The sequence below is a fragment of the Cebidichthys violaceus genome, unplaced genomic scaffold, assembly GCF_023349555.1.
Source record: "Cebidichthys violaceus isolate CVI_PGR_0920_01 unplaced genomic scaffold, fCebVio1.0.p SCAF_23, whole genome shotgun sequence".
NCBI lineage: Eukaryota > Metazoa > Chordata > Actinopteri > Perciformes > Stichaeidae > Cebidichthys > Cebidichthys violaceus.
Genome location: NW_027176406.1, coordinates 1,645,475 through 1,659,849, shown reverse-complemented (window position 1 = coordinate 1,659,849; position 14,375 = coordinate 1,645,475). Strand labels below are relative to the sequence as shown.

The 14,375-nt window shown below is 41.8% G+C and overlaps 2 protein-coding genes across 9 annotated transcripts in view; both read right to left on the bottom strand.

Annotated features, from left to right (window-relative positions):
- Window positions 1-3,098, bottom strand: part of ep300b (E1A binding protein p300 b) — a 34,254-nt gene extending 31,156 nt beyond the window's left edge. For all 8 annotated transcript variants that reach the window (XM_068718753.1, XM_068718755.1, XM_068718756.1 and 5 more), the window contains exon 1: window positions 914-3,098. In XM_068718753.1, coding sequence (XP_068574854.1) covers window positions 914-1,007 — 94 coding nt within the window. In that variant the 5' untranslated portion in view covers window positions 1,008-3,098. The remainder of the gene's footprint in view (window positions 1-913) is intronic.
- Window positions 3,099-4,765: 1,667 nt separating this feature from the next.
- xpnpep3 (X-prolyl aminopeptidase 3, mitochondrial) lies at window positions 4,766-13,251 on the bottom strand. The gene is made up of 12 exons (XM_068718902.1): window positions 13,053-13,251; window positions 12,842-12,958; window positions 12,390-12,512; window positions 11,948-12,135; window positions 11,560-11,779; window positions 9,883-10,067; window positions 9,372-9,434; window positions 8,818-8,931; window positions 8,574-8,659; window positions 8,130-8,313; window positions 6,076-6,196; window positions 4,766-5,888 (listed from the first exon to the last, which is right to left on the bottom strand). Exons 2-12 carry the CDS (start codon window positions 12,909-12,911, stop codon window positions 5,722-5,724), a joined length of 1,521 nt encoding a protein of 506 aa, XP_068575003.1. The 5' UTR covers window positions 12,912-12,958; window positions 13,053-13,251; the 3' UTR covers window positions 4,766-5,721.
- Window positions 13,252-14,375: the final 1,124 nt, after the last annotated feature.

The window sequence follows — 14,375 nt, the reverse complement described above, 5'->3', positions numbered from 1 at the left end:
AAAGTCTTTTAACAAAAAAAAAGGCTTGAAAGAAGACGTTTCGGAGACGTCGGCCGATTTTGTGCTTTCATTTCAACGTTGCAACGCAGTCGAAATTAACACACGGCAACGTCTTCGGCTGGGCAACAACGCGTTTCGCAACTTTAATGAAGTGTCGAACAATAGCTAGCTGATGTTACAATAGACCACTGAAACAGAGAGTCGGCTAACAACACGTGAAGCACACGGAATTAAAAACCTCAAACGTTTTTATTGAACCTGCAGATTGAGTTAGTACCCACGAAATGTTTTTACTTCCGTGCACAATAAGGTTGAGCTGGTTAACAATCACTTAATTTATTTGCTAGCCAGCTATCGAGCTCAGCTGAGCCGGTTATCGTCCTAGCTAGTTAGCTAGCTCGCTCGGTTACCGTTACTTTCTCCTAAAGCTACTTTGTAAACGGTACTTTGTCTCCACGTTCACGGAGTATTCACGAAGCTCGTTGTTTAACGTGTACGTGCTCTCGTGCTTTCATTTCGTTAACCTTGGTAGTAGCGAGACAACTTGAAGCAAACTGGGGTGACTCGACTCTTCCATTGTTTGGAGGTGGATCTCATAGTTAGAAGCTAGTTAGCCTGTTGAGGCTAACGCATCAAAACATCCCTCCAGGAAAGTCGCTCCTGCCAGCAGCAATACATCACGTTCTCTCTCCAGCAACACAAAGCCGCAGACTACTTTAAAATAATGCTACAAATATATGTTCACAATTATGTTTACAAGCATTGATTTAGTTGAGGTGTAGCTGTCTCAAACCAACTAAGTTGCTGTGCAACTCCACAGGGACTTCAAAGCCTGACCAGTAATTAACACACCAACAGTCGAAGCAACTTGGTATTTTATCTCCAGCTTAAGTAAAGCATGCAATATATTTACCGTTTCCATCACTGGCAGACACCGAGAGAGCTGGAGAGGACAGCTTGGGCCTCTTGGCTGAAGGCGGGCCGGACTCCAGGACATTATCGGCCATATTTTTGACGAATAAAAAAAAAAATTGATGTAGATTCCACGGAGGGAAAACGTATTTCCTTTATCGTCTCCTTCTCCCTTTAAGACACGCTCGTGGTCGTTCCCCCACCGCTCGGGGGACGGTAGGGGAGAAGAGATGTAGAGCTCTGTCCCTCAGAGTCTCTCTCTCTCGGGTTAGTCTCTAGATATCAGACCCCCTCCCCTGTCGGAGACTTAGTTTCTTCACAGATTTGAACAGGAGGTGGGAAGGTGGAGTCGGCGGAAAAGGGCAAAGCGTGCGGCCCTCTTGACAACCTCATGCAGCCTCTTCTTCTGCGACACAAAAACTGTCCCGAGATCCGTCCTCCGTGCTGCACTCGGTCCTGTCCGCCATAGTCGGCGGAGAAAATCCCCGTATTTCACGTCTGAACAGATTCCAGCAGAGAGTCTCTCGGTCAGGGATCACGGGAAAATGATAAATCTGGTCCAGAAACACAAACCAGGAGTGTCCCCGTGTTCACTTCTCTCATGCAACAGTTACGAGAGCTTAGTTCCTCTCACCTGACCAGACATCTCACTGATGTCAACGACTCCTTCACGTTATCCAGACCGAGGAGGCGATCACCCGTTGAGTGGAGACAACCAGCAGGAGTTCTCGATACAATTAAAGCGTGAGTGGTACTCTCGAGTGCAATACCGAGAGGGGGGAAACAACTTGCATTGGCTTAACAGTCAGTGGATAAATAGTTTAACAGCTCTGCAGAAAGATGAAAACACCGGATCGAGTCCCACACTTTGCAGTTACTCAGATACAAGGAACATATATTGCGGATGTGTGGATCCATGCATGACTTTTCTTTTGCATGTGCATGCTGACTAGAATGTGCACTTAGTGTGTGACCATGCAAGGCACTGGGTCAGAAAGAACAGACTTTTTTTGCACATTTGGTTGTTGCAGCCCCCTTTTCGCGCGAGCACGCCTCTCGCGGTCGGCAGGATCGGCAAAGGTTGAAAATAGAAAAAAAAAAAGTCTTGTCAAAAATCGCTGCTCTTGTGCAATCGATTGTGATGCAGGCTTTATCTGACGGTATACTTCTTGAGGGCAATGACGGCGCTAATTGCCAATCAGCGGGCAGTCAAGATTGATCCAATTAGTTTTATTTTCGATCTGTGGGGTTACTTATCTTCTGCTCCACGAGAGGGTCCTCCCACGGGTTTCTTGAAATCTCAGATGATGAAAAGAATGATGCATATTAAAAAAAGACACCCGTTACTCACTGCTTATGTGATGTCTTGGCCATGCCGGAGAAGAGAAAAAAAAGAGACGTTAAGCAAAAACCGGAGCACAGCCACAGGGCGACAGAAGAAAATGTGATTTTTAAAAAAACGACGGTGGGTCGCTGAGAAATGATGGCTATTTCGGAAGCGGAAAGCTTCTGATCGGCACACTAATATTGACAACCCCCCCTTAAAATATTTTGGGCTGACAAAATCCTCTCATTGACTCTTTGTGATGGAGAATGCCCCCCTTCGTGTTGATCCTGGCAATTTTCCCCTTCTTCTCTTTAAACCCGTCTTTCTTTCCACCTCTCCCTTCTGCCCGGCAGCAATTTATTTATATAATTGTCTATGCGGATTCTTTCCTTCCTCCGCGACGGACACATAGTGATTTTTCATGTTGATGTTTTCCCCCTTTTTCGCAGGTTTCTCGTCGTTACGAGCACACAGAGCCCTCTTCCGCCTCTCCTCCGTCTCCGCTCCGCAAAAACACCCCCTTCCTTGGATTTTTCGGAGTATTTCCTTCTCATGCATTCATATATAAATATATATATATATATATATGTGTGTATATATATATATATATTTATATATTTTTATATATATATATTTATATATATTTATCACCGACACGGTTTTCCCTCCACTGCCGTCTTATCTCGTAGGTGATGCTTTCTCTCTCTCGGTAACACGGACAGGATTCCGCCACTCGTTCTTTCTCCGGTGGTTCACGGAGTGGCTGCCGTCGGTTGCCGGAGTCGCTCCTTCTCTCGGTTATCTCCTCCTGTTTCTGACGGTCTGTCCGCACAAACAAAATGGCGGCTTGTTGTTTCTACTCCTCTGATACGGGGGGAGGGTTGGAGGTACAGCAACATTAGGCGTGAAGGGGAGGAGGGAGGGAGGGAAGGAGAGGGGAGGTTTGTCTTCGTAGGTGTTCGGGATTGTCCGGAAACCGGTTCCGTGCTCTGTCGGTAGTAGCCGATTTCCGTCATTAGGGGACAGTGGCGCTCCATGTTCTCCTCTCTAATACAGTGGTGGACAGTAACCCACTACATTTACTCAAGTACTAGACTAAGGTACAACTTTGAGGTACTTGTACTTGAATGTATACATTGTTTGCTACTTTATATTTTTACTCCACTACATTTATCTTAAAGCTAGTATCTTAAAACGAGTTGCTGTGCAGATTGTTTCATTTTAAACATCTGATCCGCTATTGCAGTATGATATACTGTTATAATATGAACAATTCAGCAATTAAAAAGTAAGACATTAAAAAAAGAGCTCCATCATGTCCACAAGGTGTTTGTCAAAGCATCAATATAAATACTTCAGTAAAGTAACACTGTAAAAGGAGCACTTCTACATGAGTACTTTTACTTTCAATACTTTAAGGACATTTTGCTCATAATGCTCAAGTTCAATTTGGAATGCTGGACTTTTACTTGTGATGGAATATTTTTGGTAATACTATTTCAATCAAGTAAAGGGCCTGCATACTTCTTCCAACACTGGTAGTGATTACCAGTAATTTTTTCTTAGCACATGTTTTAAAACTCTGTTACATTCACAAAGCTTCCAGTTTCCACTTCAGTTTCAACCCAACGATTGACATCCAAACTGGTTGTAATATCACAGTCATGTTCACGTCTTCAGCTGGTGTTAGTGGAATAGATCAATGAGTAGATCAATGTGAAAACATTGGGGTGACTGTGGCTAGGTGGAGAGCAGGGCCGCCTTTCAATCAGAGGGAGGGCGGTTCAATTCCCAGCTCCTGCTCTACTAGTCTCATGCTCCACTAGTCTCATGTCAATGTGTCCTTGAGCTAGACACTTAATCCCAAAATTGCTCCCGTAGCTGCGTCTACGGTGTGTAGACAAATACTGAATTGTAAGTCGCTTTGGATAAAAGAGTCTGCTAAAAATGACCGAAATGAAAACAGCTTTCTGGTGTCAAAACTCTGTACAAACTGTAAACCATTTTGAGAAAAATCCAAACCATTGCATCATCGGTTGTAAGACTAACTCAATGCATCAGTTGAAGATTAAACTTACTTTAACATTTGTATTCTATGTGAAAGGAACTTAGAAAAGTTCTTGTATCTATCCCAACTTGTGCTTTTCAATCAACTTTTTATTGAGTTGCTTGGAGGTGAATGTTTTGTCACAATACTGACTTGCCAAAAGATCTGGGTGTATTAATATTGAAACCCCTCAACTACACACAGGCAATCTCCATTTAACTAATTATGTGACTCTTTCAGAGCAGCGCACAAGTGTAATTAATAACATTAATTATGGCCCTGTTGCATTTAGGCGGGCCAGGGTCCTGGTGTTGTGCCGGATCACTGGAATGACTGTGACACACTAAATAGACTGGGACTATAATTCATTCTAAAATCAGTCACCCATTGTTTCTTCAAACGTCAAATCAGACTCCAGCTACTAACCTACATTCTTTAACTTGTTTGTTTGTCAGCAAAAAGGAAAGAAAAGGCATGCATTTGTATTAAAGAGAGATTTTTAATACACAAACGCCATCTTTAAGAAAAAAAAAGATCACGTTGTCTCTGTTTAAAATACATTATTCCCATGCACACAAAACTCTTTTGGGTGAACACTCTTAAAGCCATTTCCTTGTACTGGTGTAATCATTGCCATCACTCCAGGTTTGTCGGGAGCAGCGGTTTCAGACAGGTTCATCTTTATTCATCACTTGTGTGTATTAACATGGTCTGTTCATTTGACATGCCCTGGTCCTTCCTGCAGCTCAGTGAGTGAATGTTCAACATTTGAGCTACGAAAGAATGATTTCTGTGTAAGAAACAATTTTTTGTACTTTGGCTTGGAAACTTTTTTTTTTTATTTTTTTAAAAAGGGGCAACAAACAATTATATCCTGGTGTAATTCTGAAAAACATGGTGTGGAGCAAATAGGTTTTAGGAATGAAAATGCTTGCATGGTTGTTGGATCTAACCACTGGGGCTTCAGCTGAAAATATACTTTATTATGGTTCAGCGTTAGATTTCAACCGCACCATCACAACACTAGAAGTGTGTAATATACATGATCAAGATTCGTCTCCATGTGAATGTACTGTAGCAAACATTGTTGTGGAGGAATACGTCGGTTACGGGGTAGTATACGTGCGTAAGCTCCAAAGCTACACCGTAACCCCTTAAACAACAACTAAACCCACCTTTTACTGTTGTTGAGCTCTTCACCATCATTCACTGTTGGAAACTACAAACATGAAACTGGTTTCTTTGAACATTTAGTTAGACAACAAACTATGATCTCTCTACATTTTTGAGGTCTTACTGAGACTAAAAACCAGAGTCTTGCAGTATGCTCCCACCTTTCACGCACCTGGGCCCCGAGACTGATGATGTCGGTTGGAAAAGCACAGCCCTCAGCCTGCCATCGATGCAGTGGCTCACTTGTCTGCCTCTCCCTGCCCTATCTCTGGGCGCAGGCCTTCTCTACGTCAGCGATGGTCTTTGGTGCGTCACAGGACAGAATCAGAGGGCTTCCCTTGTCTCGAATCACCACATCGTCCTCAATCCTGACGCCCAGCCCGCGGAAACGCTGTGGCACCTGGTCATTGTCCTCGCCGATGTACAACCCTGCCACAATAGGAGGAAAAGTGGAAAACTGATGAAAGCAGGAACAATGTGAAACATGAAAGAGAATGCAGAATAGCTCATGCGTAATGAATCTCACCCAGACTCATGATTAACACAGCCACAGCTGCACATCTTGAGGGGAAAAACAGAACAGTAACGGGTATTCAAAATGCTAGTTCGTCTATACCTGGTTCTATAGTGATGGCCATTCCTGGCTGTAGAGGTTGTGAGCGGGACAGCTCAGGAGTGTCGTGGACGTCCATGCCCAGGTAATGCCCAACGTGGTGGGGGCAGTACCGTCGTGCAGCCTGGGATAAGCATAATTAAAAGGTTCAAGCAGTCGTATAGAAGTTTTCAGTTGTCCCAGAGCAGCCACACATTAACGACATAGAAGTTAGGTGCCAATGACTGCGGCTTACTGTGGTGAATGAGCCTCATCTGATCACTTTCTACCTACACAACTGAATCCAGGGGCATCTAAACAACTAAATATAAGGTGAACACAAATTCCAACATGCAATTCTGACAAATCCTTCATATATGAAATCAGTGCACACATTATAAATGTGATGTTGGTATCAAAAAAGCATTTTAGAATTTTGAAATAAAACATTTTTTTATTCCAAATGTAGGCCCTAACGTTAAAACCACAGCTCTGTTTTGGAATGACTTGGCTACAGTGTGAAACAAAAATACAGAAAGTAGGATTTTCCGTTTATTCCGTAAGCCTTATTAAGAAGCACTGCTTCCAATGCTGTTGACCACTATGCTCAAAACATTTGGACGCCTCATGGGTGTAAGATCAAACAGATGTTCGATGTGTACTTCAGAGATAACTACTAGCTTCATTTGCCTTGACGGCATCAACCTCTCCATTAGCATCAGTTATGAGCGGTGAGGTCAAGTGTATCACGTAGGTAGCTCTACATGGCCAAGAGTCTACAGCAATGCTAAACATGCTAACAATGACAATGCTAACATGCTGATGTTTACAGATATAAAGATTTCCATGTTCACCATCTTAGTTTACAGTGTTAGCATGCTAACATTTGCTAATTAGCACTAAATACAAAGTACAGTTGAGGGGAATTTAATTGTTTTAGCATGAACCCAAATAGACAAATGGAAATGTTGACCTGATGTAGACACTATGAAAAGTTAAGTGATCATCAAAGCTATTACAATTCATCCTGATGTATGTTTAGACCAGATTTCATCATCAGACAATCATGAATATCTGTTCAAACATTAGTGCCAATCCATCTGGAAGATGTTAAGATACTTCTCAGGGTAAGTGAAAATGTAGACCTGTTAGTGGCAGCAGAGGATCAGAAAGATTCATCCTCTGGGGACCATCAATATCTGTACAATCTTGGCAATACACCCAACACATCCAATATTTGACCAAAGTGGTAGACCAACTGACCAACTAGAGCCATGCTGCTAGCATGGCCAAAAATCATATACTCAAGATGGCTGATAACTATGAGCACGGCTTGTATGAAGGTTTCTCACGGGGGAACCCCTTCATCACCCGTCAGCCAATGCAGAAGCCAACAAGGCTATTTATTTATTTTTTTTTAAAAGGGAAACCACTTGAGTACATTTACATTCAATTTTGGTTTGGCTGGCTTGTTTTATTTCCCAGCAAAGAGCAACAGCAGGAAAGTAATAACAATAGATTCCTCTGTTATACAAAGTTTACAGAGCATATTGTGTTTCATGGAGGCTGTAATGAGGTCATTTCATCATTTACATTGGCCAAAGGAGCTTATGGCTATTTCCTGACCACAAACCACTGGTGAGGACGTAAATAAACCAAACATGTTTAAATTCAATGCCTTAAGGTGATAATGTGATAGTACCATGACCATCCTCTGGTGTGGATGATTGAGATCCAGCAGCAGGGCAAGATTTCAATTTACATTAGCGATATAAAAATATAAAACAGTGTGTAAGAGCCTGTGCCTGTAAGCAAAAACACAAGTTAACAGAGTGGAATATGATCTTGGGCGTTGCTTTTAACTTAGGGAGCAGCTAAATATTTGGATCTGGGAAATGTAACATTCTTGTACAGTAAATAAATTGCAGCTCATCTTGAGAAATGTTGTTACTGGCAGGAACTTTGTTTTTTCCAAAAGCCAAGAGATGCTTATTTGTTTTTATGAAATTGCTCCTCACGCAGGACAAAGCTGGGGAACGTCTACCGGCTGGAGCCCATTCTACTTCTCTCATTATTACCTTTAGTACATCAGCATCACTGGTGTTGGCCTTGACGATGCCTAGCCGCCGAAGCTGTCGTCCCAACAGAGCCAGCATGGTGCTGTAGATGTGATCCAGACTGACACCCGGGGAGCACAGAGACAAACAGGAGCGCTGGACCTCCAGGACGGCCTCGTACAGCTCAGCCTGGGTCGGGCTGAATCTGGTAGGAGAAATGAGTTATTGTCGGTCATTGGAAGAATTCTTAAAAACACCTACTTAAAATGCCCCCAAAAATCTAGAGACATGGGAGATTAAACAAAAAAAAAGCACATATAAAGCTATTAAGACTTAATACTTCCTGAAAATATCTATGTTCAATAAGCAGAAGATGTTTCTACATTCAAATGCACAGATATTCTTCATCAACTTTTGTCTTTGAGCAGCACAACTTACTGCTTAAGATTATTTTGTCAAACTTACTTTCCATTCACTGGCCATGTTCGAGTGACATCACTGACGTAACCAAAGTATTCACAACCACCGTCAAGCAGCACCATCTCACCATCCTGATGGAGGAGAGGGGGGGGGGGGGGGGGGGGGGGGGGGGGGTATAATGAGTCATTACTTCACATACATAACCACTTCTCAGAATGCTTACTGTGGATGTTCATTGCACCGTATTGGATAGAACGGAACCATTAGCACATTCAACACCTTCCTTTACCTTGATAATCTGGTTGTTGTTTATGTAGTGCAGAGTATTGGCTCGATTCCCTCCGGCAACAACAGGGGGATAGGCCAGGAAGTTGGCGCCATGGCTACGATTCTCAAAATCAAACTGGAAGATTAACATTTTATTTATTTTAAAAAGCCTTGTGAGCGTCATGTTTACTGTCATCTCTACGGTCTCTACTTTCTGTGAAAACAGCTTTTTGAATTCGCAGTAACTTCAAACTGGAGCTATAAAAACCAAAGCACAGGAAGTGCCCTCTTTATAATCTCTGAGCTCCAGAAGCTGTCGTCACACTTACTGTAATATCTGCCATGGAGAAACAGCCAAATAGAGAGCTAAAACAACACAGCTAAATGACTGATTTGCCTCTAGTTTTATCCAAATAAAATATAGATTTTTGATAAACTGACATCTTGGTAATACAGTTAGATATTCCACTGGCGTTAACAGTAGCTGTTGTGAATTTCCTCATGAGGAAGAAAAAATACCCCAGCTAAACTCCTGCCAATAAGCTTGGCAGAAAATGATCAAATATTCTTTGTTACCTTAGCAAAGAGCACAGCCTCATCCACATCTCCCTGAGACAGAGCCATTGTCCTCCTAAAAGCCTGAAAGAACAGGACTTGAGTTAGAGCGACTGCAGTGTAATCTAATCATAAAAAGTGTAAAGAGACGTTGTTACAACAATAAAAAGAAATGTGGCTCTGTCTGCAGGCACTTATTGGTAATTTGTCGTCGTGGTTTTCTTCTCTCTGTTCAGTTTTGAAATATAAATAAATAGATTGGTAGGAACCGAACACTGAGACACAGCGAAACACAAAACTCTAGTTCTACTAAATGTTTTATTCTGGATTTGCAGACAAATCTAATACAAATCTGAAAATACCAAGGGTGTTGATTCAGAGTGCAGACCAGAAACGTCATTTCACATAAGTAATTAAAGTAATTCAATGATTGAAATACAGTATATCTAGATTTTGCATTGATTATGAGAATTTCCTTCCACAAACTACAAACTATTATGAAGTTGACGCTTTAGGTAATTTAAACACCAACCTGTGCTGTGATGTGACCGGCCTCCTGCATGAGCGCCACCTCTGCCGAGCTCTTGAGGGCCCTTAGAGAGTGTATGAGGGGCCTGAGAGTGTGCGGCATCGGCCCCGCCTCTAACACGGGACCCACGTGAGCCTGGTGGAGCCGAGGGTGGGCGGGCTGAGAACCGTCGTACCACAGCACAGTGCCTGAAGGAGGATCGGAGCAGAGAGAAAATGGTAACAGTGAGGTTAAGGTCCCAATTATTGTAGTTAGCAGTCAAATGTCAGCTCCTGTTATTATTTTTAAAGAATACAGTTCTACCTCTAAATGAAAAAGGATTTGCTGTTCAACACACAATGCATTAGCCATTGGAGGGTTCTTGTTTTCTAAGCCTTTAAAAAAGCAAAAAGAGTGCAAAAGAGCGAGGAACGGATTAAACAGCGCGTCTGTCTGCTCTAACGTAAGCTGCAAACCTCTGCATGGCCGGGTAACTAGCTTACTGTCTACAGTAGTAACTTCATGTTAACTTCAAGGCAAGGGAAAAGTCATTAGCTAACAGCATTACATATCTGGGTTTACAGGTTACATTAGAAACAAACTAGAAACTGGAAAATCCACCGTCGGAGCAAGATGATAGTACATCAGTTTAGTCTGTGGTTACTATTCTGTCCCGTTCTTTATTTGGTTTAGGAGAGTTAACATTCCAGGAATTCAAGACAAAATTGTGTAAAATAATGCCAAATTCGCACAAATATGTTATTTCTGTTAAAGCTTGCAACCTTCCAAGGGTTGTGTCGGAGTAAAAAAAAACATCCTGGCCAAACCAAATCTACACTGCAATACACAAACAATACTGCCCCTGGTGAGGATGCTGACTCTTTGCCTGGGACGTAGCTTTAGTCTTGATCTTTTAGCATCAGCTATATATTGTATGTAGCTACAATGTACATACTCTTTTGTAAATTTTCATATTTTTATTTTTAAATGTCTTATGTGTGTTTATTGTTATATAGCAATCAACAAGCCAAAGTCCTTGTATGTGCAAACATACCTTTTCTGATTCTGATTCTGAAACAATAAAAAGTCAGCTGGATATGAAAGTTTCAATCCACTCACAGAGTTTTAGCCTTGGCATTAGCTTACTCTGTGAGCTACAGACGCCATTTTAATCGATAAAACCAACGGCCATTGGCTCAAAATGAGAAACAGGCTATTTTTTACGACCAATTGTTTAAAATAAATACTGTGAATGTTGAGTGGTAAATCTGCCACTGTTATCATTCTAAGCTGCATATGTGTGTGTGAATTTCTAACTTCAAAACAACTCTTTTAAAAAATATTAATACCGATACCACTGGGAAAAATGTATACAAGATGGAGGAATATTTTAGATATAAATTTAAAAATAAATATGAGCGTGTGTGTGTGTGTGTGTGTGTGTGTGTGTGTGTGTCAACACTGTCAGAAAGAAAAGAGAGCAGAAGCGCATCTGGTACCTGTGTATCTATACTGCGGAAAATGAGTGTTGAAATCGTGATATATATATATATATATATATATATATATATATATATATATATATATATTCAGTATTGATAGTTTGATATTTCTGACAACACAAAGTGCTAGAACAGAAAGCTAGACAGGCGTAGCAACAGTATCCGAAAGGGGAGGGACTTAACAAACACTCCCACCCACCTTTAAGGCTCTTGAGCACAACACCCAGTTCCTCTGTGCTATGAACTCTCTCTATGCCGGTCAAAGCAGCCGCCCCATCCTTCCCTGACCGGGGCCCGTCCCATAGCTCTCTCCCCGGGTCTCTGCGGGGGACGAACAAGATGGCCTGGTCTGGTCGTCCTTTCCCATAAAGAACCAGGGCGCTGTCAGGCTCGAGGATGCCGCTGAGGTAGAGGAAATCCTGAGGAACATTTGGCTCCAGGTTAATTGAGAAAAGCCTTGCTAGAATTGCAAACAGTATTCCTAGTAACTCTCATTTATACCTGAAGTTCATGTCTTCAGAAAATATGAAATAAGGTAAAAAATAAAACAGAATATAAAGAAATACGAATTGAGATCAAACATGCACCTGGTTCTGGTGGAAGGGATAAGGGATGTCATTGGTCATGTAGCGGGTCGGATGGGACAACACAATGGCCACATGGTTGCTGGAGGAGGCAGAGGGTCCCAGCCTGTCCGACTGGGCCTCGATAAGAGAGGCCAGCCTGTGTCTGCGGAGCTCGTATTCTGTCCGGCTCAAGCCTGGGGTCACCTCACCTGAGGAGCAGAGATCACACATGTGGTGCTCTAGTGTTAAACAACAGCTCAGCTTGATGTAGTCCTATTGTATCTTTATGTCACATGCAGTGTAGAGCAATGAATGAACTGAAAGGTGTAAACTGCAGTAGTCGTCAGTGATTAACAATAGCTCCAACTGCCACTAGAGAGCATGAATCCTAAATAAATATATGAATAATTAAGTATTGAGCCTGTTGCAAGTTTACTGGTCCAGCATTGTTGACAATATTTACCATGTTTGATGAGGTGTGGATGAGTGAAAGGACTGGGCTGGCCCAGGTACCGAGGTGGAACCGTCTTTGGTTTCAAACCTCCTAGTTTCACAGATATCTTTCTGTTCGGACACCAGACACGTCCTGCAGACAGCAACACGACACAGACAGAAAATACTCTTCAACTGGGCACCTTTACAATGCTGCATGCAGTTACTTCAACCATTGGTTATGTTTCATCTGCAGTCAACGGATGTTTTACAGAGTACAACCTCTGGACGACTTTAGCTTATCACAGATGCACATTGTTAGTATTGTGGTACTGCATATGTCGGCTGATAAGTGACAAGAAATTGCAGTTAGTGTTGTAGCAGTATAATGTAGCTTAAAATGGAAATACTCGAGTAAAGTACAAGTATCTTAAAGTTGTACTTAAGCACAGCCAAAACGTAATAACACCAGACTGGGCTCACCTGTACCCCAGTGTCGCGGTGGCAGCAGCCTGACAGAAGACCTGACCAAAGTGCTGGTTGAGGGCAACATTGCTGCTGCAACTCGAGGACAACTTTCAGTCACAACATGTCCCCCCGCTGTAGACGCGAGGTAACAGTCAGTGAAGTACAGACTCGTCAACTAACGCTGGATATTTACGGAGACAAACAGCGGTGTGTTGTTGCGACTTACCAACGTTAAAATCTCCACATACAACGAATGTCACTCTGGTTGACAGTTAGCCTCGTTAGCTTGATGCCCCCATGTTTGCTAATGTCGTGGATATTGAGAAATTAGTGCCCTGCATTTCGCTTCCCAGGCAGAAGCGCTTAATCCCGCCTCCTTTGCTACGATTGGTGGAGTCGAAGCTTCTTCTTCTTCTTCTTCTTTTTAAAGACGGTTGGCAACCAGCGTATTATGTGCATTAGCGCCACTCTCTGCTTCGGATCGTGGACCAGAGATTACGTCCTGTCCGTTAATCTTGTTTAATAAAAAATATATAATCTTCTTGCATAGGTTGCCTTTCTTTATTCCGCCTGATTGCAATCCATGATTACATACTCCCAAACCTAACAATGAACCCGTTGGATGCCTATTGCAATTTAAATTAGAATGACCTAGTCTTAGTGTGTTCGGTGATTCTAAATGTTGCATTGACTTTATTATTTAAATTGCACAAAAACCTCCCTCTTATTTCAGTTGTCCTGCTGCTTTACTCCAAACTATTCCCTTGGCCCAGACTAGCTTAATGGGATTTGTAGATCTATAGGATCTTTCTCTAAAGCTCGTTTTGCTAACTTGTTCACCTCATTCATGTTCCTCCTCATTTCCCTTCAGACTTACTTCTGCCCACATGTACAGAAGTATCATACCTTGTTGAATCAGTCTGTAATATGTACAGACTGGTGCTGTTTCACATTTTAAAGGACCATATCAGTGTTTGTATTCTTTTAGCCTATTAATGGTCACTTTACCCTTTTTTATTTTATACTAGCCTACAGTATGAACATTAATTTCATCACAGACCACAAGGGGTGGAATGTAACATACATACATACATACAAACATACATACATACATACATACATACATACATACAAACATACATACATACATACATACATACATACATACATACATACATACATGTATGTATTGTATGTATTGCATGTCAAGTATTGTATATTATTACAAATGTGAGATAGTTGTACTCAGGGACGTGCGGTCATGAAAAGTAAAAAACAAATAATGATAAAATAAAATAAATATTCATATTTCTCTACTGATCTGTGCTATAAATGTAATTTCTGTATGATTCCAATCATTTTTATAATCAAAATCGCTGAATTAGCGCATTCCATAGAATAGGTAATATATTTCACGTATGTATAACCTATTTAGTCCTGCTGATCTGACAGAAACTGCAGTGAAAAAGCAGAGGGGAGGCAAACAGTACCTCTGTCTCAATGAAGGGGGCGTGCTAGAGCGCACTGGTCGGGTTTATTGCGTCAAGAT

What these genes read in the sequence shown, in the direction of transcription:
- xpnpep3 (XM_068718902.1), bottom strand. Translation starts at nt 12,911, where the DNA reads ATGTTGCCCTCAACCAGCACTTTGGTCAGGTCTTCTGTCAGGCTGCTG. An exon ending in TCCACACCTCATCAAACATG is followed by an intron (nt 12,136 to 12,389) that starts GTAAATATTGTC and finishes TCTGCTCCTCAG; the next exon opens with GTGAGGTGACCCCAGGCTTG. An exon ending in ACATGGCCAGTGAATGGAAA is followed by an intron (nt 8,314 to 8,573) that starts GTAAGTTTGACA and finishes TTCTCCTACCAG; the next exon opens with ATTCAGCCCGACCCAGGCTG.